Source organism: Pelodiscus sinensis, chromosome 5 (assembly GCF_052426305.1).
Source record: "Pelodiscus sinensis isolate ZL-2025 chromosome 5, ASM5242630v1, whole genome shotgun sequence".
Taxonomy (NCBI): Eukaryota; Metazoa; Chordata; order Testudines; family Trionychidae; genus Pelodiscus; species Pelodiscus sinensis.
In genome coordinates this window covers 114,910,073-114,935,128 of record NC_143056.1, presented here as the reverse complement: position 1 = coordinate 114,935,128, position 25,056 = coordinate 114,910,073, and the positions used below count along the sequence as shown (strand labels likewise).

Genomic DNA, 25,056 nt, shown 5'->3' with positions numbered 1-25,056 from the left:
TTAAAAAAAAAAAGTCCCTGTCATGATGTGAGTGCAGAGGGGGAGCAAGGAGCTGAGGGAGGTCCATGTACCAGTGGAGAAAAGCGTTTTATTGGCAATAGAGCCAAGTGACACAAGTAGTCAGCATTGAAATTAGGCCCTCCAGATTAACTCTTTAAGTGCCTGCCAGTAGAGTTTCAGGTACCAAAGCTGTGCCAGAGTTGCCCTGCCATTTTCTGTGGTTTTTTACATTTCTGTTTTCCTGGGTATTTTAAATGTTTTACGCCCCTTTGTTGATATGTGAAAGACCTACACAAACCACATGGAATAGTCAGCCTGGAGAAACAGTGAAACTGACTATCCAATGTTTTCAGACCCACAAAATAAACAAACTGATTCATAAATGGGAATTCTGTAATTCTGACAGAGATGCTCCACACCAAGAGCTGTGGCAGTGACTACCTGGAAGCACAAATATTTCCCCCGAGCCTAAGGAGCAGAGTCTGTGATTTCTCCAGCTTTCACTTCAGACCTATGGAAGAGAAGGGGGAGTCTGTGCAGAACTCCCTGTCCGCACAGGGATGGATCTGGATCTCAATGGGTAATGGTCAACTGTGGAAAATTTTAAAGGAAAAACACAGGCCCAACGGTAGAGCTCCAAAATGGTGCTGCCAGCTGGAATAATTTCCCCCTCAGCCTCAAGCTCTCTCGGCTCACCACAAGGGGATCACTTTGCTCCCAGCTCCCCACCTCTTTGTGGCAGCTTAATGAGTTTTACTATGGTCCATGGGCATAGCTGCTTTCACTGGGAAGATACAGGGCAGGATGAGTGGAAATCTGATTTGGGGATGACTGTGAGGAGCTCCGTGTCCCTTCACTGGGCACTCCTCTGTTTGCTGACAAAAGCAGACCATTTTGAAATGTTGGGTGTGACTAGGAGAAAGCCTCTGAAATGGAACGTATTTGAGTTGCGTAGTTACGTTGCCCTTCGTGAGATATTATGCAGTTATCTTCAGGTATGTTAAATGGAAGAAAAATGTGCCTTACCTCTGTTTGCACCATTAAAGGTCGATGCATTCGAAGGTCATATACTACTCCATACACATCAATCATGTGCTCCAGCTCCATCTGCTGGATCAGGCGGTCAATTGCAATGAAAGTACCAGTCCTGCCAACACCAGCACTGCAGTAACATGACTATGTTAGACAGAAGCTTGACAGGCTTGCATCTACTATTTTCTCACAATTACACACAACCCAGGGTCTAATGCAAAGCCACTGAAGTTATTAGGAAGATGTTTCACTGACTTCAGGAGCCACTGGGATCAAGACCCTCACAGTCTGTTGGAGTTCTTATTACCACTGCCAGTAGGGGTGTAGGATTTCTTCTAAGCTCAAAAAACCCATTAACATTAGGGAAAATTGTTCTCCTTGGCCTCTGAGTATAGGACAAGAAGCAATGGGCTTACATTGCAGCAAGGGAAGTTTAGGTTGGACATTTGGAAAAACTTCCTAACTGTCAGGATGGTTAAACACAGGAATAAATTGCCTAGGGAGGTTGTGGAATCTCTATCACTTGAGATATTTAAGAGCAGGTTAGATAAACATCTGTCAGGAATGGGAAGATAATACATAGTCCTGCCATGAGTGCAGAGGACCAGACTAGATGACATCTTCCAGTCCTTTGAGTCTATGATTATATATAAAGTGCTCTTCTAAGGCAATTTTATGCTAAACTTTCCTGTCTATGAGAGACCCCCCAAAAGGGTTACAGCAACAAAACCCCTTTTTGAACTGTTTACTGGAATGTATTGCATTTTGGCATCCATTTTGTTTTATTGCATTTCTCGGGTATATAGTAAAAGGCCCTTTCATATAGCTTGCTAGGATGGACAATACTTTTACTTCAATAGTAAAGGTGCTGAGTTTTTTCAACTGCTTTAAATGAAACACTTCAGTAATTAACTTGCTCTGAAAAGGAAGCTACTGTGGAATTACCGTACCTGCAGTGCACCAGAGTGGGAGACTCGGGGGGATATCGCATCATGTTTTCCTTTACTAGATGTCTAAAGTTGATAAGAAGGTCTGTTGTCTCTGGAACACCATGGTCAGGCCAGGAAGTGAAATGGAACTGGCGAACAGTGTGGCTTTCAGTTGCATTATTCTAAAAGAACATACATTGGAGATGAGAAATTAGGTCTCAGAAGAACATTGCAAACTAATTATGGTAGGAAAATATTGCAGCTAGTTCGGCATTATTATAGTTGCTTCCTGTGAACTGTGCACTGCTTTGCTTAGATAAACAATTGAGAAAACCCTTTGCTTAGATAAACAATTGAAATTCTTCTTTTTTGCCTTTGCCATTATACTGTGGTCTCTTTTGTGTATGAGTGAGGCCTGCTCATGTCAACTTGGGCTGCAGGGTCACAGCATGGGCTCTGCATCACAGCTGCTGGTGATGCCATAATGTGACTGGATCTTGTCGACAAATTTTCATGCAGAGAACACATAAATCACAAACAAAGTCCCCATACTGATTCATTAGCAGGCCCATCAAAAGATTATATAATAGAGCACTGACAGGTCAAATTATGGGCCCAATCCATAGATATACATATAGTCCGTGACTATATGTACACATGAAGTCTATTGCTGATACACCTTACACAGCAAGGAGACTAGTGCCAAATTAAAACAAGCCGGACTATATTTTTCCTTTAGCTAAGTTCTACTTCTGTTGTGTAGTCTGGAGGAAGGATTGCTTTCCCCATGCTGATCTGGCATTTCTCTGCACAGAGATGCAGTAAATATACTTCCACATTAGAGTGTTACACATACAATGAATTACTCACAACTTCCATGGTGAAGTCTCTTATTGTCCACTCTGGAAGGACAAACTCTGAGATCAATGTTACAGTAATGTCACCGTAATACTTGGACCCTTTGTCTGGCCAATATTCCTCACATTTTGTCTAAAAAGCAAGTGATAAAGTTAGCCATACCGCACAGCAGCAATGCAGAAAGCTTTTATGGAGTGCAAAGAAAAAGCAAAGTCAGGGAGGGGAAAGTAGTGTGAGGATAAACTGTATATTTCCCCTTTTTATTCCTAAATTGCATTCCATCTTGGACTTGAGGACATTCAATAGATAGATGTAAATGATAATAATCATGATTAGCGTTTTTGAAATTAATAAGAAAACAAGCTACAGTACAAGCTTTGTTATCCAACATTCATGAGGAATGGGGGTTGCTGGTTAATCAAATATGCCATTTAACTGCGTTTTACACTGATGGTTCATGAATTTTTCACCATTGCTATAGTTGCAGGATGCGTTAGATAAAATCCAATAATGGTATTATATGCAGAAGCATGACACAAACCAATTTTACTGCCGCAAGTTTACAACCTTGACTTTCAAAAGTGCCATAAAATGTTGAAAAATGATGCCAAATGGCTATCAGAATTTTTCCAGTTCATTGAAGGAGGAATTGTATTGCCATCTGTGACAGATGCCGGTTAACTGAGTTTTCTGGATATTAAAGTGCTGGATGACACAGCTTATACTGTAATACAATTTACTCACTTATATAAGATTCTAGATGACAACAGGCTTAAAGGAATACAAAATGCAATTCTGTTCCTGATTTTCATTGCTTCTGTATGTTTTAATGTCCTGAAGTATGCAATATTTCTTTGGTATGAGCACAGTGGGTTGCATTTATCACTCATGTAACTTTATTGCCCTATCCAAACAACCCTCTCTGGGCCTGCCAGCAGCACTAGATACCCCCTTATGATCTTCAATGCTTGCAGCTGAGCTATGATTGCCTCCCATACAAATATATTGGGAATTAACGGTGTTGGAGTGAAAGCTTCCTCCATCTTTCCATCCTGGAGCACCCTATGCCAAAGGAATTATAATGTAGCCACATGTGTGTCATAGGTTATATATCAGCCATCTGAGTCCAAGGTTCAGAGCAACCACAGCTCCCAATGAAGTCAACAAGAGTCATGGATGCTCAGTCTCTCTTAATATCTGGTCAACAAAGGTTTATTCAGTGCCTGCCCTGTTACTATTAGTGAGATTTTATATGTACAGCTCCTGTCCATTGATAGGAAATGCTGCTTCAAAAAATTCTGTCTCTAACATGAAACAAAGTTGTCTCATTTCTTATATTTGTACTTGGTCCCCAACTCTGGTTACCTCATCTAGGAGCATGGACCCAGCCTGGTCTCTGGGTATCTCAGAACTTCAGTATTTGTGTTTTTAAAAAGTTAAATGCAAAATGCTATTTCCCCCCACCTCCTCTTCTCCACAAATAAAAATAAAAAGTCAGAATTCCCATTCTTTGGGAAATTTAGAGCTTTCATTTCAATGCAGAAATGTTTTTTTTTTTAATTATTTGGAGATTTCATGATTTCCCATAGAACAGGAATTTCCAGGTTCCAATCAACTGAAAATTCCTCATACTATGAAAATTTTATGATTTGTGTTCTAAAATGGAAATGAATCAACAACAGCATGAAGCTCCCTGGGTTCAAACATACTTTTAAAAATCAACTTAAACAATATGAGAAACGGGTAGTCAAGAACTGGAACAAGTTACCTACAGAGGTCACAGAATCTCCATCACTGAACAGGTTAGACAAACACCTGTCAAGCATGGTCTAGATTAGGGATGTTAAATATCCATTAATTGAATAGTCAAGTAACCTCATGAATTTGAATCGATTACTCGACTAATCTATAGTCCCTGGGGGTGGGGCCAGCAGCCTTAAACCTGAGGAGCCCTCTGCCACTCTGTGCTGCGGCCTCTGATACAGAGGCAGCAGTGCAGGGTGCCAGGCAGGAGCTGGTCTGCGAAGGGAGCCAGTTTAAAAACCAGCTCCCCTTGCAGACAGGCTGCCTGTTGCCCTGTGCTGCTGCCTCTCATAAAGAAGCCGCAGTGCAGGGTGGCAGCAGCCCCTGCCTAGGGGACGTCTGAGCTCCCAGACCTGGCATGAGTCAGAACTGAGCGTGGCTGCCCGCCCAGGCTGCTCCTAATACACTTCAAATGTAGAGCTACAGAGGAGGTAGGTCCCAGACCCAGCAGGAGCCAGGACTGAGATGCGCAACCAGCTGGCCCAGCTCCTAATACACTTTAAATGCAGAGCTGCAGCAGAGTAGGTCCTAGACCTGTCGCAAGCCATGAGTGAGCCGGTCGGCTGGCCAGCCTGCTAAAAAATTTACCGGCCAGGGGAAGAAGGGTAATGCGTATTGTCTATAACATTAACCTATAAGCTTTTGCTTATCGATTAATCGACTACACTATCGCATCCCTAGTCTAGATAATATGTAGTCCAGCCTTGAGTGCAGGGGACTGCAGTAGATGACCCACTGAGGTCCCTTCCAGTCTTCCAGTCTTATGATTCTGTGACCTTCTGTATAGGCAGCAAAAAATGACTTTTTGAAAGGGTTTCTGCAGATGTTTGAAGAAAATCTCCTGAAACAGTGAAGGGAGCATTTTTGCAAAGTTCTTGTCAGACTGATTGTTTATACTGCTGGGATTATGTTGTTAATGAATGGCAGGATGCCTGTAACCTTTCTAGATATATTTTATTACAATAAGTACATTATATTCCTAGTGATTCAAAACCAGGGTTTTTTTTTTGTTTAGCATGTGTATCTCATAGCATTTTTAGTCCACTTCAGCTGTGTGATACTGAGATTAGCTAGATAGTCAAAAGAACCTTTTTTTCAAAAGGTTTAGTTTTTTCAAAAGGTTTAGCTCCTGCTTTCACTGCAGTCACTGAGGCTATGTCTAGACTGCAGGCTTCTTTCGGAAGAAGCTTTTTTGGGAAGAAAAAACTTCTTCCGAAAGACAGCGTCCACACTGCCAAGCGCATCGAAAAAGCAATCTGCTTTTTTGACAGATAGCGTCCACACTGAATGGACGCTATTTTGCATGTAAGCTGTGATTACTATGGATGGAATCACCACCAGGGCACCTGTGCTTTTTCCTCTTTCCTCTTCTTGTGAAAGAACTCCCTCTTCCCGGTCCACACATGCCTTTTTGCGAAAGAGCTCTTTTGCAAAAAGGCTTCTTTCTCGTAGAATAAGGATTACCAATGCCGGAAAATCCCCTCTGTTCTTTTGATTTCCTTGCGGAAGAACGCGATTGCAGTGTGGATGTTCCTCAAGTTACAAAACTCTGTAGTGTAGACATAGCCTGAGAGTTTTGTCACTGACTTCAGTGGAAGCATATCAGGCCCAAATGGAAAGTTAATGCATTTAAACATGTACAGTGAAAGAGGGACAAAAAGTTGACACAAAAAATACAAATTAAGCAAAGTTAAGGTTGCTTGAGTAGCTTTAGCTCTGGCATTTTCTGTTTGAGCATTAGCCAAACAACCAGAACATGCTCAAGAAGCGCATACAATGGCTTTCACTTTTGCGGTTTAAGACATTATCATGGGTGAAATCAATTAGAGGACTTGGATGTATTTTCTAGCATTTTTTATGCTTCTGCATTTCTGTTCTTGCAGTATTGAGCTGATGTGTTGGTTCATCTAGTCAAGTATCCTGCTTCCAGCAAGAGTCAATACCAGATGCTTCAGGAGAAGCATAATGTATCATAATGTCCATAATTGTACCTAGACAAATTGTGCAATGCTGAACTCCACCTCCCCTTGCAAAAAAAATGCTACTAAACCCCAAACAGTAATGAAAACATGGAAGTGAATAAAATAAACTTCATACTTGTTCTATAATCTTTAAAGACTTTGGAACCCCAGTATAAACAGGTGCTACATAACCATAGTTATGATCTTGCTTATTAGTTAGTGGATTATATCTGAAAGGAAAATGTGGTTTTAACAAAAACATACCCTGCCTTGTTCAACACATTTTGTCAACATAACTATAACATAGATATTTTTTTCCCAAATCATGCGCCAGAAGTCTTCTATGGTGTTGGGTAATGGACCTTGTGCAGCAATAAATTCTTTCTTGGAGTTGTAACCCTAAAATAAAAATAAAACTATATAACTATTTTTACTTATCAGACAATAACATTTTAAAAGCATAATGCAACTTTTCAAGTCTGTCATAAAACAGACCCAATTTCTGAATTTTAGTGATTTTAGTAGACTTACGGGCATATAGTTTGCATTAATAAAATCATCAGTTGTATGGGTGTGGATTGAAAGTTTAACACGAGAAATCTCATCTGCAAACAAAAAAAAGTGAGAGTTAGGATTTTAAGCTCCTTGCAAAATATTACAATGTTCAAGCCCTGAAAACAAGGCTTCAAAGCCAATATGCATTTTAAAAATTAGAATATATGTTACTATAGGAATCAGAACTAGAAAGATTTTACAATCTAGAAGAGATTTAGTGAATGATGTCTATAAAAGACAAGTGTTCAACAAAATAAGTTTAATTTTCAGAATATTGAGCAAACTGATTATTTTTAATATAGACTATACAGTATGTGTGCATGTGGATAAGCCAGGCAGCTTTTAAATGCCATATAATTTAAAGCACAGAAAAATGGGTAGGGATGATAAAGTATAAGCTATTTCATTAGGAGACAGCAGTATATATAGGTATCCACTTAGAAAAAATCTAGGGACTGTGGGCACAGTGCTGAGTTGACATCAGTAATACAGAACATGAAATTTAGTATCATTTAATTGGCAACCACAAGAACATAAATGCCTTTTCCCATGCTGACCCTCACTTGTGGGAGGACTGCTTCACAAATATTTGCAAAGCAGCCTCATTATTCTCCTTCAAATTACTCCTTCAAATTCCTCTTTGCTGTGACACCAACAAACAACTTGACAGCACTTAGGCTGCTGGTGTGCAGAGACCACTGCCTGTCATGCAACTGCTGTTGTCTCAGTTTTCTTATGCTCCCCTGCCTATCTGTAGCCATCTGTTGGCCTGGGTCTTACACAGGAGTCCAAGCTTGTTGGATGGAGCTTCACTATGGATGAGCCACCAAAATGGACTCACAAAGATGTGTGTTGATGAAAAGCTGTTTACACTTTGTGAATGTTGTTGTTTATGGAAAACTGAACAATGTCTATGGCAGGTGTCCTTATGCTGAAATTCACATCAGTACCCATTCTTGAAACACTCCGGCACCTTCCATCATTGAAAACCAACCCAACCTGAACTTTCAACCACAAATACAACATGCAAAAACTAAAGAAGTGACTTACATGGCAAGACATTGTTGTACCTATTTTTTCCTCTGTTCTCCGGAAGTTCAGCTGTAAATTTAGGCTGATTAATGCCCACTGACCTGAGTTCCTACAGTAAAATAAAGAATTTTTTATTCATGATGACACTGGTTTACAGACAGGGCAGAGCCAATCACTGGGGCATGCCAACGGTGCTAACATGTATGGCGTCCCTGCAGTAGTGAAGTCTGTAGGTCTTGGAGAAGTGATAATAAAAATAACTCTTCTTTTTTAAAACAGAGTACAAAGGAGAAAGCAGCAAACCTCATAGGGAGGAGAGGATGATTAATAAACATGTACAACTCACAAATTGATTTTTGCACTTACTCTAAAGTATGCGCGCCTAGCCATGAGTGACTGCATGTTCACTCAGGCCCGGAGACAGGGGAGCACTTAGGTATATGCAGAATATCCAGCATGTATTTAAAGTCCCTTTGGCTTTCTTACATTTCCTTGCTGAATTGGGGTGATGAATATGAACTCTGGCTGTCAGGCCCTAAGCATACTGTGCAGGGTGAGGAACTGTGCACAGGAGGAGAACCTTATTTAGCAACAGGAGATGGTGTGAGGATGACTTGGAGCTGAGACAAAGAGGAGGGCCGGGGGTTGATAATGAAGAGGGCACTGAGGAAAGAGGGGCTGGAGGATACATAACCTGAAATGATGGCAGCGTAAAGTTATATAGTGCACTATAAACTAAAATAAAGAGTTTGAAATTGATGTGGAAAGAGACAGGAAGCCAGTGATTGGCTTCAGGAAGGAGGGGAAAGTTTTCTGTCACAGCAGACAATAGAGCTATTCAATACTTTTCTACAAGTGTCTACACTAACAAATGGCTTGTTTCCTTGTTTTGGGCTTTCTCTCATTACCTTTGAGTTCATATACACTTTACAGAAAAAGTATTTATTCAAGTGAGGGAAACAACAGTTAGCATCTGTAAGGCAACTTACAGCTCTAAAAGCAAGTTAAGGTACTGCAAATACATAGGGTTGCCAGATGGTTTAACCAAAAATACCGAACACCTCCCCCCCCCAAAAAAAAATTCTGTTGGGGGGGGCAACGGAGGGGAGGGAGCAAAACTGTTGAAGGATAGGAACAGAGGAGTGGTTGAGCACTAAGACCCAGGGAAAGCATTACTTCCCCATGGTCTTTAGACTTTGTGCTGGTGGCCATTTTATTTTCTTGATCAAGCCAGAATGCAGCTTCGCTGTGGAACCAGGGGGTCCAGGGGCGGGAGGCTGGGGGCGTCAGGGCCCCAGGGGAGGACGGGAAGCTGGGGGCTGGGCCCAGTTGCTGAGTGTGTCGTAGGGTTTCCAGATGTCCAGTATTTTCGCCTCCTGGCTGGGAAAACAAATCAGAAAATACCAGACATTTTAGGTATCTGGTATTTTCTGATTTTTTTCTTTTTACTGGACAGGAGACCAAAATACTGGACACCTAGCAACCCTACAAATACATCACCTCAACACGGGTACACATAATAAAATCCATGTGCTGTGGATGGGGCCAAGGGATTCGGAATGTGTGTGGTGTCTCATGACTGGGACATTATGAGGGGGAGAGCTTCGGTTGGGAGTGTGGGCTCTGGGAGGATGGGCTCCGAGCCGGGCCAGAGGGTTAGGGTGTAAGGGAGTGAGGGCTTGAGGATGAGGAGTTCAGAGCTGAGGAATGAGGGATCTAGCATGGACTGCAGGCTCTGGGAGTAGGGCAGGGGATGAGTGGTTTGGGATACAAGTTGCTTCAGGGTTGCAATGGGGAGAGAGGACTCTTCCTCTCTTACCCCCCAGCTTCCACTCCCTGCAGCAGCATTTGCGTTGGAGGGGAGAGAGGCCTCACCCAGCCGCAGCAGCTCTGGGGTTGGAGCTGCAGGATAAGTGCCTCTCCCACAGCCGCAGTAGGTCCAGGCCAGGGCTGGGTTGGGGCAACAGGAGATGAGCTTCTCCCCTGGCCATGGCAGATACCTGGCTGAGCTGGGTTGAGGCTGGGGTGGCTCTCCTTGCTTTGGCAAGTCTGGAGCTGAAGGAGAGGAATCTCTCCCTGCTGCAGCCCTGCGCACATGTGCAGCACTTAATACGCTACATCTTACAGGGACTTTACAGCAAGATGCCCCATAATACGAGCGCTGATTGAGAGCTCATTGTCTTTGCTCTAGTCCCATTGCAAGGAGGACTAGATCAAGGAGAACTAAAAATCTGAATGTGAAGCAGGACAGTCCACAAGGCTGCAGTGCCCAGTGCATGGAATTATCTATTTTTCACCTTGATTTTGCCAGGATTTATATATAATTGTACTGTGACAAAAGCGTATTCTTTGTGCATGTCCAGACTCTGATGCAGCTCACCTCTCTCTCTCTCTCAAACAAACCCTGGCTATAGCCCAAAGAGAAGCTGGTTTTTTTCCCTTTGCAAAAATACTTTAACTGAATTCCATACCAGTTGGCAATACATACTTCATACTCTTCAGCAAATCCACAGCTGGAGTCAGCTTGCTGTTTCTTAAAGTAGGACTCAAAGTTTTCAACTTTAACCGACTTTGATCTAAAACAAGCAAAGCCATTTATTAGTATTTGCTATTAGCTAATTAAACTGTAACGTCAGTTAATGGCATGCATGCACGTTTACAAAATGTGATTTACTTACTTCTTGGGTCTTGAGGCAGGAAAAAGAGAGAGAGAGAAAGGATTAGACACATGGCAGTTATACTTTCACTATGCAACTCTAGCAGGCTTTATTATACACCCCAAGCACTGCTGGAGAGCTAGACATATAGAGCCAATGCTGTACTGTGTCAATGCAATTTAGGAAGGAGGATGTAAAAAGATGGCATTAAGTCACCTTTGGGAGTTCCTGATCCTGGGTTGATCGTGTTTTGGATCTATTACTGGATATAATTTACAGCCAATGGCCTCAAAGGGCTACTGGGACTCACTGTGATACCCTAGCCATGTCCTTATATGATATACGAGCCATTTTATGGTGACTATGCACTACCTGAGGTTTCCCCAGTACTGGAGTGACCCTGCCATGTCCAGACATCCTGACTTTCAGGCTGTTTTGTACTGGTGGCTCTGCACAAAGGAGCCCTATCACAGGGGAGAATCTAGGCTCTAGAGTACAATCTTGCATAGACACAGACAATGAAGACAGGGCCTCTAAACACTGCACTTTGCAATCTGGATTATTTTGTCAGTGGTCATAAAAATTTACAACAAAGCCACCTAAGAGACTTAGTCAACCAAGTCCTATTAATTTTCAAGGGAAGTGGGTGTTCAAATCCATTTGGCAGCATTGAAAGTCTCTACATAATTATTTTTAGCAGGCAATAGGTTATGTTTGGCTCTCTGAATTCCAAGGAAACAAAGTATTCACAGATTTAATGCCAGGAACTCCGCCTCTGAAAACTGTACAGAACATAAGTTTCAACAATTGGAATAATCTTGCCAATATTACATAAACTCAGAAAATAGTGGATGAAAGAATGTTTAACTCACTTAATTGGAGAAAAGGGAAGCTCACTATTTTGTCCATCTTTCCTGTTGGGGTAGAGAGAGAGGGAGAGATTAGTAGAATTTATGCAAAACACAAATGAGATTCCTGGCAGAAGCTCTTTCAATGACTGTTGCATGATAGTTTCTCATATACCATGTGATCTTGTACAAGAAGCCCTATCTGCGGCTGCCCTTATGCCCTGCACTTACTGAAAGCAGTACAATGCTCAATAAGAAATGTGATCATGAATGAACAATGGACAAGTGTTAGTCTGTTCTAATGCAGTTGAGCGACAGGAAACTGATCCTAATTGTGAGTAAACAGCAGTCTTAGGCATTGGTGTAGCTGTACCAATGCAGATCCCTGGTTTACAGCTTTTCTTAGTTTGGAACCAGGATCAAGTATATCAGTAAAAATCATGTCGCGCCAATGTAAGCTGTGCCTACCATAAGAATATGCACCCGTGGCTAAAATAGCAGTGTTGAAAATGCCTTTGAAATAGGGCCCACATGCTGCATAGTGATTTAAGAAGTCAGATATCAATGTGTTTACATCCTTGCTGTATGAATACAAAGGATCTTCACAGCTTCAAAGAAAGATGCTCTCCTGGATCTTCTACTGAGAAAGCAAGTGTTAGTCAATGTGGGAAGCTTATGGAAAGGAAAAGGAAAGTCAAAGATGACTGCTAAGTCTTTTAGTAGCATTTTAGAATGTCTGCTCAGCATTATTCTGACTGGTAACATAAGAATAAAAAGTGCCTTGATGGATTCCAGACTGTCTAGAAAAGACTCAAGAATTAGAGACACACATAGCACATTTCAGATTTCTAGAGGAACACAGCAGCTACGGATTTTCTCACAGATTTACTGAGACAATTTCTGAAACCTCGTCTGTCAGATCTTTTTCACTAAGCTTTGCCATTAATTCTAGGCTACGTCTAGACTGCAGGCTTCTTTCGGAAGAAGCCTTTCCGGAAGAGATCTTCTGAAAAAACTTCTTCCGAAAGAGAGCGTCCGCATTCACAAAGTGCATCGAAAAAGCGATCTGCTTTTTTGACAGATAGCGTTCGCACTGAATGGACTCTCTCGCATGTAAGCTGTGATTACTATGGATGGAGTCACCACCAGGGCACCTGTGCTTCTTCCTCTTTCCTCTTCTTGCAAAAGAACTCCCTCTTCCCCGTCCACACACGCCTTTTTGCAAAAGAGCTCTTTCAGAAAAAGGCTTCTTCCTCATAGAAAGAGGTTTACCAATGTCAGAAAAAACCCTCTGTTCTTTTGATTTTTTTCAAAAGAACACGATTGCAATGTGGACATAAGTGAATTTTTTTCAAAAAATAGCCATTTTTCTGAAAAAACTCTGTTGTGTAGATGTAGCTCCAGAGAGGAAATCCCGGACCACAATTTGGGTTCCCATGTGGCCAATTAAGAAAAAAAAAAACCTATACACCTCTTGTCTATGCAGTTTTCGTTTATGGCAAGCCGGGTTGTAAATCTATCCTGTATAAGGTAGCCATGCTCTCACTGTCCCCATGCAAACCGCTGACACACACTGACAGCTATGAGCTGTGATTTATTCTAATATAATGTGCTATGATCTTCTCTGCTTTGAAAAAATAGCTTAACGTAACACATTCAAGTACTAATTACAAATGTGCTATGGAGCACGGCATATACATGACACTAAGTCTAATTCTGATCCGAATTACACAAATGCCAATGTAAGTCTGAAATTACACCAGTGTAACAAAGCAGAATTTGGCTCAGGAATACGATGTCACACTGAAGGCTTTATTTGTGCAACAAAATCACCTAAATAAGTCGGAATGAATTCGTGTGAGGCAAGTGAACGTTCTGTATCGACAGAGCTCATTTTAAAACATTGGTTTTTTAAGGGATAGGCAGAAACTCTCTGCTCCAGGTCTCTCTGGTCTGGTAACATCTGTGGATGTTGATGGACCAAAGAGGGAGCAGGGATCGGCCGGGAGTCCAGTGGTCAGCAGCAGAGGCCAGAGCTGGCAGCAGGACTGGGAACATGGCTAGGGCCAGGGAACATGGCCAGTGGCTGGGGTAGGGCCAAGAGCGAGGCTAGCAGTGGGGCTGGAAAGCACAGCCAGCAGCTGGGGCTAGAGGGAGTGGCTGCTCGAGGACTGCAGCCAGTGCTGGTGTTGGTGGCAGGGCTGGAATTACGACTAGGGTCGGGAAATACGTTCAACAGCTGGTGCTGGAGCCAGAGCCAAGGCAGGGAGCACAACTGGGAGGGAAGCCTGGCAGCTGGGAAGCTGGCAGACTCCCCAGAAGAACTTGGAAGCTGGTAGCAGGGGGCCAGAATTGACCTCTCCTGATCTGGTAAACTCCCTCATTCAGGACTGGTCAGTTTCCTGAGGGTGCCAGATCAGGGAGGTCCAACCTATAAAACAGGAATAGCAATGACTTCTGCCTCTATATGAAAAGCATGACAGAAGAGCTAGATATTAATTATTTTTTTCATTCATAGAATCATAGCAGATTGGAAGAGACCTCAGGAAGTCATCTACTCCAACCCTTTGCTCAAAGCAGGCCCAATCCTAATTAAATCACTTTACCATATTGTAATAGTGAAATGCTAGTGTCACAGTTAAACATGTGTTACCTTCTTCGTCTCCAGAAAATGAATCCCACTACAGCACTTATAGCCACTGCGCCTAAAATACATCCAACCACAGCTCCAGTGATGACATCTTATGGGAGGTTAAAAACAGAGACATGTTTCATAAATTCTCTATATCAAACAAATACGAATCCAACATATCAATAGACGATAACAGAAGCTAATGTGAATTTCTAATGTCCAGAATGATAGACATAAAAAAACAAAAAACAAGAAAATAATGCAGTTAAAGATTTTACAAAAATAAAATGAATTATCCAAGGTGGTTCACAGCTGCATAAAGCAGTTATAAGAATTTATTTTTACCTCTCAATCTAGTTAACAATAATAAACGATTAACTACAGGCAGTCCCCGAGTTACGCGGATCCGACTTATGTCGGATCCGCAGTTACGAACCGGGTTTGCTCCGCGGCTCCCTGGTCTGCTGGACACCAGCAGACCAGGGAGATGGGGAGCAAAGCCTCTGAGGACGCCGGCAGCGGGACAGCCGCGGCGCGTCTGGGCTGTCCACTGCCCGCGTGCTCCCCGGCTTTGCTCCCCGTCTCCCTGGTCTGCTGGTCTCCAGCAGACCAGGGAGCCGCGGAGCAAACCCCGTTCGTAACTGCGGATCCGACGTAACTGTGGATCAGACCAGGGAGCACGCGGGCAGCGGACAGCCCAGATGCGCCGTGGCTGTCCCGCTGCCGGCATCCTCAGAAGCTTTGCTCCCCGTCTCCCTGGTCGTCTGGTCTCCAGTAGACCAGGGAGACGCGGAGCAAAGCCACGGAGGACGCGGGCGGCGGGACCGCGGTGCGTCTCGGTCTGCCGCCCACGTCTCCCTGGTCTGCTGGGGGGGGGGGGCGCAGGTAGTACACCCCCCTCCCGCCCTCCCTCCCCCCCCGCAGACCAGGCTTTTCTCCGGACGCCTGTGGTAGAGCAGCTGGGGCATTGCCGGTTGGTCCCGCAGCGCCGCTCTGGGTGCTACTGGACCAACCCGGCAGCACCCCAGCTGCTCTGCCCCAGGCGTCCTGATTCAGCTGCTGCTGGTCAGTTTCAGCAGCGGCTGAATCAGGACGCCTGGGGCAGAGCAGCTGGGGTGCTGCTGGGTTGGTCCAGTAGCGCTGAGGAGCGGCGCTACTGGAGCAACCCAGCAGCACCCCAGCTGCTCTGCCCCAGGAGTCCCCAAGTCAGCCGCTGCTGAAACTGACAAGCGCTGACTACAGGAAGCCCGAGGCAGAGGTGCTCTGCCCCGGGCTTCCTGGAATCAGCCACTGATCAGTTTCAGCAGCAGCTGACTTGGGGACGCCTGGGTTTCTTAAGTTGAATCTGTATGGAACTGGCGTCCAGATTCAGCCTGTTGAAACTGATCAGAGGCTGATTCTAGGAAGCCCGGGGCAGAGCAACTCTACCTTGGGCTTCCTGTAGTCAGCCGCTGGTCAGTTTCAGCAGCGGCTGAATCTGGACGCCAGTTCTGACTTACATACAGATTCAACTTAAGAACAAACCTACAGTCCCTATCTTGTATGTAACCCGGGGACTGCCTGTATAGAGAAAATTCTGTATTCAAAGTGAAGAAATGGTGCAAAGAAACCAAGGGGCAGCTGGTGTAAATTGCCATAGATCCATTCACCTCTCTCAAGTTTTATTTAATCATACACAATTTCTGAAAGGCAGCTCAATTTTTATACCTGGATTTCAATTGCAAGATAAAGCCTGAGAAGCTGCATTTCCAGCTATACAAATAAGGGAGCAACACAGATAGTCTGAGATGCATTTATTTAAATCTGAACCTGCAAGTCATTTCACAAACTGCGTACTAACAGAAAGGACAAGTCTTAGAGGAAAGTGTCATACTAGAAAGGGGTAGCACATTTTGACTTCTACTATCTGCAGCAAGTTTCATATCAGAGTATGTGGGTTAACTTATAATGTTTCATTGAATAAAAACTTGGCATTTCTGCACCACCTCTCAACTGAGATTACAAGAGTTTTTGAACTGGCATTGGAAACCAAGATTCATTTATTTTAGGTATTTTGACCCCACATTTGTCCAGTAGCTGAACACCTTACAATCTTTAATGTATTCATCTTCACACCACCCTGTGCAGTACAAAGTACTATTATTCCCATTTTATACAAGGGGAAGTGATATACAGAGGTCACATTTTCAAAGGTATTTAGGCACCTAAAAATAGACAGGCATCTAAGTTACTGGTGGGACTTTTTTTCAAAATTGCACTAGGATCTCGATCTTTACGCATTTAAACACCTCTGAAAACACAAACTTAAACACACGGGAAGCTTGCGGCAGTGCAAGAAATTGAGCTTGGGTCTCTGAAGTCCCTGGGGAGCATCCTAACCACTAGACCACCCTCTTATTCTGGTGTTGTAAAACACCTTTAAATGATGTCAATATCAAGTGTTAATATGGAACAGCACACAAATAGGCCCAATATATACTAAACATTTGATGCAATATTTTATTTTATCTTTACCTGGATTCTGGGGTAATGAAATTTTGTTAGAAAAATCTGTAAATGATACATAACTTCTCTCGTCAATGATTCCACCATCACTATTGTTGCTAAGTTCAATTTTAGTGAAACCTGCAACACTCACCCTGGTAAGAGGGAAGAAAAATGAAAAGTCACATTACATAACTTTAACAATCTTAGCCTGACGAGCAGTATTTGTGATCTGGTGATCCAATTATTACTTAAATTTCAATTGTGTACAAGGAAATTACATCAAACAATGAGATAAATACCAGTATGAACCAAGTGGTTCCAGAGGTGCATTGTAATAGCCATATGAGGTACGGCTGTTTCCTACTTCCACTTCATATTGAGAACTATCCAAACGGGAGGAAACGATTCTCATTTGCGTAGCATTTATGATATATGTTATGTAAATGTTTGTTTTCTTATCCTTGAAGTCCTTGTATGTATATTTCAGGCTGCTATTTGTAGGTTTATTGCCTTCTGAGAAAACAAACATACAATAAACATCAACTAAAATTAAATTGAAAATGAAGGTTTTTGTAAAATTATACTCTAACAAAGTGACTGGCTCAAGGACAATAAGGGCACATCTATACAGCAGGGCTAAATCCGAAATAAACTATGCAACTTGAGCTACATCAATTACATAGCTTAAGTCAAAATAGCTTATTTCAGCTTTTGGCGCTGTCTACATAGCAGGAAGTCAGAGTTAGAGACCTAATAAGAAGTCTTCCAACTGAACATTATTTCAACATTATGTCAAAATAACTGCTTGTGTGTAGACATAGACTATGTTATTTTGGAATAACATTAGTTACTCCAAAATAACTGCTGTGCAGACAGAGCGCAACAATAAAATATTAACGATTGTGACTATTCCAGGAAATGTGAAATATTGCCTGAAATTAAAAGCTGAGGGCATTATGGGCAATCTCAGATACTCTATTCACTCTTATGTTAACCTACCCCAAGAAAGTCACTGTTTTCATAACTTTTTGGTTTTAATTTCTTAGATATGCTGAAGACTTGTTGTACAACATAACTTCTGCAGAAAATGACCTGCACTCAAGTCTTCTCCACTGCAACATCACCGCACACTGCTGAAAGTCCTCTAAGACAGTATTCACTTGACAAATTAGATTGTTGTAGAACCTGACCTTAAGAAACTGCATTAACTACTGTAACAAACACAGCTTTGCAGTCAGTATATATGAGACAAGTCACATTTAGATACCTAGATTCATTGACACCTACAGGTTTACCACAGCCGACAGACAATTTGCCTGTTACAGGGTAACTTTAAGGATGGCCCCTTCAGGGGAGATAGATCCACTGCCACCTACAACACACTTCCCCGCTTCCGCAGGTGAAGAAAATGAGCAAAATCACATAACAGACAGGTCATAGGGCTAAATTAAGCCTTTTGGGGTGGAGCTAAAACAGAGGCTTGTAGAGGACCCAAAGCAGTGATGGGATAATCCAGACAGACAGCCCTGGGAGTCCGTGCTTGGTGGAGAGCTGGGAGGAAATCAACAAAGCCCAGGAATGCACCAAGTGGAGGTAGGGGGAGTGAAAAGGTGACAGGCTAGAGAGGGTCTAGAGTGTAAAGGAAGGAGTCAAATAGACCTTCAGGAAGGAGAGGCTCTGTCCAGCTTGAGAATGGAGAGGAAGACTCTTGTATTTATTTTGGAGCTTGAGACCCTGGAAAGTGTGGACTTTTTCTGCAATGGCTTAGCCTTCTACAGTGACTTAGCCCCCAGCTACTGCAGGAACCAAACCAGATTCTGACAGTGGGAAATCTAGCCTGAGGAAGGAGAAATGAAAACAGCGGCTAGACTAAGCCAGAGCTGGCAGGTACTACATTGTCCCTGTCTTCACTGTCTGCAAAGCTGTGCTTAATACTGAGTCAGAAAATAACTTTGAGGAGTTAAGGACCTAATTTGGTTGTGAAGGTCCTAATCTGGACTTAATAAAACCTAATTTGGTTGTGAAGATAAGCTCTTAGTATGCCAGGATTTAGTACATAAACCTCAAACAACTGAGATGTAATGGCTTCTTTCAGCCTCCTCTTGCTGTAGAGAGATCAGAGAAATGGTCAACACAGACCAAATAGGAGTTGTTTGAGAATCATCCACTCCTAAAAGAGAAGACTCAGAAGAAGTAGTTACTGTGTTTACTGGACTCTTAAGCTACATCTACACTTGCACAGTTATTTTGGAATAAGCTATTCCGGAAAAGTTATTCCAAAATAGCTTATTTCAAAATAGCACGTCTACACTGCAGGGAAGCCTCAAAATTAGTCTGAGGCAGGCTTCCCTAATGTAGACGTGCTATCTCGATTTAGAGCCCCATGAGGAATAACTTAGAATGGCCCTGGTGAGGAGCTATTTCGAAATAGCAGAAGTGGAGTGTCTACACATGCCTTATTTCAAAATAGCTATTTCAGAATAGGCATTATTCTTCATAGAATGAGGTTTACAGAAGTCAGAATAAGTTGGCCGTTATTTCAAAATCATTTCAAAATAACAAAATTGCTGTGTAGATACTCGCATAGTTATTTCAGAATAATGGCTGTTATTCCAAAATAACTTTGCTGTGTAGACACCCCTGAATGTGGAACATTAGTAATACTCTCAAGCCAGGCAATCACTGCTTAAAATAATGTTCTAAATGTAGTTTTTTATCATTTGCGCAAAATGGCGGCTCATTAAGTGGCGCAGCGATATTCACCGCTTCGCCTCATTTGCATATTTTCTTGCGCAAGTGGGGGCAGTCTAGATGTAGCCTAGAAGCGTAGGACTGGAAGGGATCTGACTGAGCTCATGATTGCCCTTGGGCATTGTGATGTATGGGGGGGGTACCCTTTACTGGCCATTCCAGCCATTCAGTTAACTGATATCTCTTGCGGGCCCCACCTTCTGCCAAAGTGAGGTACAGCCTTGACATGGTGGCAGCTCTAGTGGAATTGTAAAGCAGGAGCACAACCCTCGGGATTTTAAAAAGACACTTTTTTTCTTTTTGGCTGTTTGGAAGTTTGAGGAGTGTTTTTGTTTGTTTGTTTTTTAATTTTGCTGCCTGAGGAGGGAAAAAGCACTCTAAAGGTTACACCTGCAAAGCCAGGGAGACCAAACCAAACAGTTTATTTTGTTTTTCTAGCTTTTGCAGCAACTAGATAGCTCTAGGCTAGAGGAGGGCAGGAAAACAGCCCATCTGTGGTGGGGCAGAGCAGCCAAGCTTTCCAAAGTAGCACGCCAAGGAGACAACAGCCCCAGATCAGGCCCAGACATCCAACTCAGTGACAGACATGCAGAGCAGGGATGAGAACCAGGAGACTGTACCTGTGGGGCTAGTGGGAAATGACCTCATAGGGGTAGGAACAGAGGGTGGCAGCCATATGACAGACACCAAAGTGGGAGGATGTCCTTAGACAGGAAGATCTCTCACTATAGACAAGATGGAGTTTGACATGGTGGTAGTGTTGGGGCAGTTCCAAGACCATCAAAAGGCTGTTCCCCACTCTGGCACTAGTTAACTGAATAGAAGGAGTGTCCAGCAAACAGTATTACCCCTCCCATTCATCACAGGCCTCCCTCCCCACTTACTGATTTTAAAAACAACTTTTTTGAGAAAACAGTATTAAGTTAATAACTAACGAAAGGTTGGCGGAAGGCTAAGGAAGGTTGTTTTGTGAGCAAACTAACAGCTAAAAAGCCAGCTCTGTGCATACTACAGGGACACTTAGGGCTCACTGAAATCACTGCCTTTAATGGTGCAGGAGCAAGGCTCAAGGCAGAAGAGTGTCTGGAGCACTCTGTTTGCTTCACATTAGAGCATCTGATGCAATTTCTACACTGGAGATAATGATGAAAAACAGTTACTGTCCCAAACACCACAACTCCACCCTACACTTAGTGTACAACGATTATAGACAGTTGAGTGTTATACAGTGGGAATATTACAGTTACCAGGCTGACGAGTCCTTTGCTAAAATCTTTCCCCCTCATAGTAAAGCATAAATCTGACACTGACACAACTAGAAAAATCCATTTCTTGCCTTAATGAACAAACGCAACAGAGAACTGCGCTTTGCATGTGATTCAATTGTAAAAATTAGCAATTAGAAGCATCTAAAAATACAAGTATGCTGATAAAATGCTGGCATTAAAAAACAATTTGGGGCAGCCAGCTAAGGCAAACTGAGGATACTGGAGTACAAGAAGTTATTCAAGTATCACTGATGGTATAAGCCGAGGTGGGCAATAAAATAATGGCGGTTCACCGGAGTTAGCCCCTGGTGGGCTGTTGCCACTATATTTACCTGCACCTCTGCAGGTATGGGTGATCGCAGCTCCCATTGTCATGGAAGGGCGATCCACAGCCAATGGGCGTTGCAATCACCTGTACCTGCAGAAGAACAGATAAATACAGCAGTGTGGGGGCTTGCCAGGAGCTAACACTCGTGGACAAGATCTGGAGCACAGGCTGGTATTTGCCTACCACTGGTATACTCACTATTGTACAAGAAAGTGTACTTTTAAAAAAAGGGAGTGAAGATCTACAAGGGCAGCTGCTGGGAAATGCATACTCATGGTTAAAACAACAGGCAAGTTGCAGGATCATTATATCTGTTCATGAGTCAATACAATCCTGCATTGGGGAACCACTTATTTCAGCTGCCTTCATCTGCAGGAATGAAAAATATTTAAACCTGAAAAGAAAAGGCTTGCTGATTTCATGAGTTATCATTGTAGTTAACCAAGTACAATTTTTCTTTTAATTTTTTGATGCTTTAAAGCTAATGTATTTTAGAGCAACTCCTGATAGCAAGCCTTATGGCTTCCTCTGTTTCCCTTAGCGTATAATGCTGACAATGCACCTTCACCCTTTCATCCATAAAAAAGCTCCCAACAACCATAGGTTATTAGTAGTAAAACTGGAAAACAGTGCTTCACCTCCCCAAAGTTCTGACATTTTTATTGTAGTAATCTTCACAACCTTGAGAAACACCCCAAAATACAGTAGTTATTAATTGCCAGCCCCTAAAATTGCGGTACAAAAAATACTGTAAAATGTTGAAGTTCTTATTACTGGCAAACCAATAAGGAGTTATCACTTGATCGTAGCACCATTGTATAAGGCCTATAAACTAGAACAATTCAGGCTGGTCAAACCTGAGTGAAATCCTGACTTGTGAAGTCAAACAGTGTTTTGTCCTTGAACCAAAATTTCACTCTATGTTTCTGAATAGTTGACTGCAAATATCAGGAGTAATATTTCATGTAGTTTAGGATCTAAAAAGTTTGTCTCAATTGATATATGCATAATGTCTGATATACTGAATAGTACATCTGGGAGCTAACATCCTAAGATCTTACCATTATCTGTTGTGATTACTAATGCATAGGCAATTAACGGTCCATTTTTTGACTCAAATCCACCAAACTTAATTTTAAAAGAGTTGTAAGAGACGGATGTTACACCAGGTTTCTCGTCTGGAGAAGGAGGGTCTGTAAAAGAGAAATATTAACATTAAATTAGCTTTTCAATATGCTGGAAGGAAAAGGTAAATCAAGGTGAAAGACACCTTACTTCAAAATATCTACCTTTTCCAACTATCTAGGAAAATTACAAGAAAGCCCACCATTTTCTCCCAGGGTCTCAGATTATTACAATTTGCACACTGAGCAATATCATATAAATTAACACATTTTAATGTCACTTAAGAGATAGCAGCTTTAAAATCAAGCAAGCCAACAAAGAAATAGTGGGTAGTTCTTATAAAAATGTTTTATGGAAAAGAACATCCATATAATTGATCATACTAGTTGTTCTACATACTTATTTACGTTTTCATACACAACTATGAATGGAGAAAAAGTCTTTCATAGTTTGAATATTGACAAATACTGTATAATGCTAGACATTTTGCATGTTGTAACTCAGAGCTCTTTGGAGGTAAGAGGTCCCATATGCTACCTCCACACCCCCTCCCTCAAACTTTTTATACTCACCAGTGATACTTGTATCACATGTTTTTTGCACTGGAAGGCTTTCTTTCCCACATGAACAGGTTATAATACTAACACTATAGGTGGTGGAATAATTTAAATTTGTTATAGTTGTAGATAGATTACTGGTCAAAAATGGTGTTTCATTCCTCCACACGGCATTGACTGTGTTAATTTTGAAGCTAGTATAGCTGCCGTTAGGGCTGCTCCACCTTAGTGCTAACACAGACTGTTTAGCCACTGGTGTACAGCTAAATTGAGACACTGATGCAGCAACTGCAAAAGAAGAAACAAGGTTAAGTAATGGAGCAAATTGGATGTTTATCTGTTCAATCAATTTACACTCTCCAGGGCAGAATCTATGGTTTTCATCTCTCTGCGAACCACCGTACACATTTGTTGTACAGGCAGTCCCCGGGTTACGTACAAGATAGGGACTGTAGGTTTGTTCTTAAGTTGAATTTGTATGTAAGTCGGAACTGGCGTCCAGATTCAGCCGCTGCTGAAACTGACCAGTGGCTGACTACAGGAAGCCCGAGGCAGAGTTGCTCTGCCCTGGGCTTCCTGGGATCAGCCGCTGATCAGTTTCAACAGCGGCTGAATTTGGACACCTGGGACAGAGCAGCTAGGGAACTGCCAGGTAGGTCCCCGCAGCGCCGCACCTCAGCGCTGCGGGGACCAACCCAGCAGCACCCCAGCTGCTTACCCCAGGTGTTCCCAAGTCAGCCGCTGCTGAAACTGATCAGCGGCTGACTTGGGGACGCCTGGGGCAGAGCAGCTGGGGTGCTGCCTGGTTGGTCCAGTAGCGCCGAGGAGCGGCGCTGTGGGACCAACCTGGCAGCGCCCCAGCAGCTCTACCCCAGGCGTAGTCGGTGAGAAAAGCCTGGTCTGCTGGGGGGGGGCGCACTAGCCGTCCCGCCACCCGCGTCCTCCGGAGCGAGAAAAGCTGCTCTGCGTCTCCCTGGTCTGCTGGGGGGAAATCCCCCCAGCAGACCAGGGAGACGGGGAGCAAAGCCTCGGAGGAAACCGGCAGCGGAACAGCCACGGCGCGTCTGGACTGTCCCGCTGCCCGCGTGCTCCGCGGCTTTGCTCCGCGTCTCCCTGGTCTGCTGGGTAGGGGTCTCCCCCCCCCCCAGCAGACCAGGGAGATGCGGTGCAGCTTTTCTCGCCCCGGAGGATGCGGGCGGCGGGACCGCGGCGCATCTGGGCGCCCCGCCGCTCCCGTTCTCCGGGGCGAGAAAAGCCCCGTTCGTAACTGCGGATCCGACATAAGTCGGATCCTCGTAACTCGGGGACTGCCTGTAGTATACAAATAATAAATATTATCTAGCACCTATATCCTTTTATGTTTTCGGCTATTTTTCCATTCTCTTGCTCTCTATCTCCATACCACATCCTCAGTCTTCTTTCTCCCCAAATTATTACACTCCTTTACAGTATTTAGTTTGTTTTTATTCTCTGTCCACTTTCTTCTTTTTACATTAACCTGGACTCATGAGTTTAGAATGTGTCCGAAAATGCAGGAAAAAGTGCAAAATAAGAAGCAACTACAGGCTGAACCGCTCTAGTCTGGCACTCTGTTGCGGCAACATCTATGGTCTGGCGTGATTTTAATTAGCCGGATGTCCACTTATCATGTGGCCAAGTTTCCTGCAGTCCCATAAAGTTTATTTACTGCCACCAGTCCTGGCTCTCAGTATTTTGTGCTACTGTTTAGCTCTAATTTACCCCTAAATGTCTTCCACTGCTTACTGGGCTCTTAGAAGTGTGAGTAATGCTGCTACACTAGGGGTGGGCAAAATGGCCTCTGCGGGCCGGATCGGGCCTGCCAAGTGGGTTGATCCGGCCCGCAGAAGCCCTGCCACTCCCCTTCTTCCCACTCTGCCAAGAGCACGTAGCCCTTTGAAGCCCCACGTGCTCCTCGCAGGGTGGGAGGAGATGTCACTTGCTCCCCTGCCCCTAAGCGCTGTTTGGCCTGGGGGCAGGAACAGGGCTTGAAGTTTCCTCTGCCTCCCCTGCCCCCCCACGAGGACCGTGAAGCACTTCAAAGTGCCCTACGCTCATGCGGGGCAGGGGCAGGGGCAGGGTAAAGGAAACTACACACAGCTCCCCCGTCTCCAGGCCCTGATTGATCTGGGAGGCGGGGGAGCGCATGAAGCCTCCTCCCACCCTGCGAGGAGAGTGTGGCACTTTGAAGTGCCACGTGCTCCTCACAGGGAGG

The 25,056-nt window shown here is 43.5% G+C and overlaps 1 protein-coding gene across 5 annotated transcripts in view; it reads right to left on the bottom strand.

The window, feature by feature from the left end:
* Positions 1–25,056, bottom strand: part of PTPRJ (protein tyrosine phosphatase receptor type J) — a 144,295-nt gene that overhangs the window by 5,257 nt on the left and 113,982 nt on the right. For all 5 annotated transcript variants that reach the window (XM_075928125.2, XM_089778664.1, XM_075928128.2 and 2 more), the window contains 13 exons: positions 22,839–23,111; positions 22,203–22,334; positions 17,094–17,307; positions 16,822–16,946; positions 14,329–14,416; positions 11,700–11,741; positions 10,659–10,746; positions 8,189–8,279; positions 7,115–7,188; positions 6,848–6,982; positions 2,832–2,951; positions 1,983–2,143; positions 1,027–1,162 (listed from right to left, as the gene is read on the bottom strand). In XM_075928125.2, the coding sequence (XP_075784240.2) occupies positions 1,027–1,162; positions 1,983–2,143; positions 2,832–2,951; positions 6,848–6,982; positions 7,115–7,188; positions 8,189–8,279; positions 10,659–10,746; positions 11,700–11,741; positions 14,329–14,416; positions 16,822–16,946; positions 17,094–17,307; positions 22,203–22,334; positions 22,839–23,111 (1,679 nt within the window). The remainder of the gene's footprint in view (positions 1–1,026; positions 1,163–1,982; positions 2,144–2,831; positions 2,952–6,847; positions 6,983–7,114; positions 7,189–8,188; positions 8,280–10,658; positions 10,747–11,699; positions 11,742–14,328; positions 14,417–16,821; positions 16,947–17,093; positions 17,308–22,202; positions 22,335–22,838; positions 23,112–25,056) is intronic.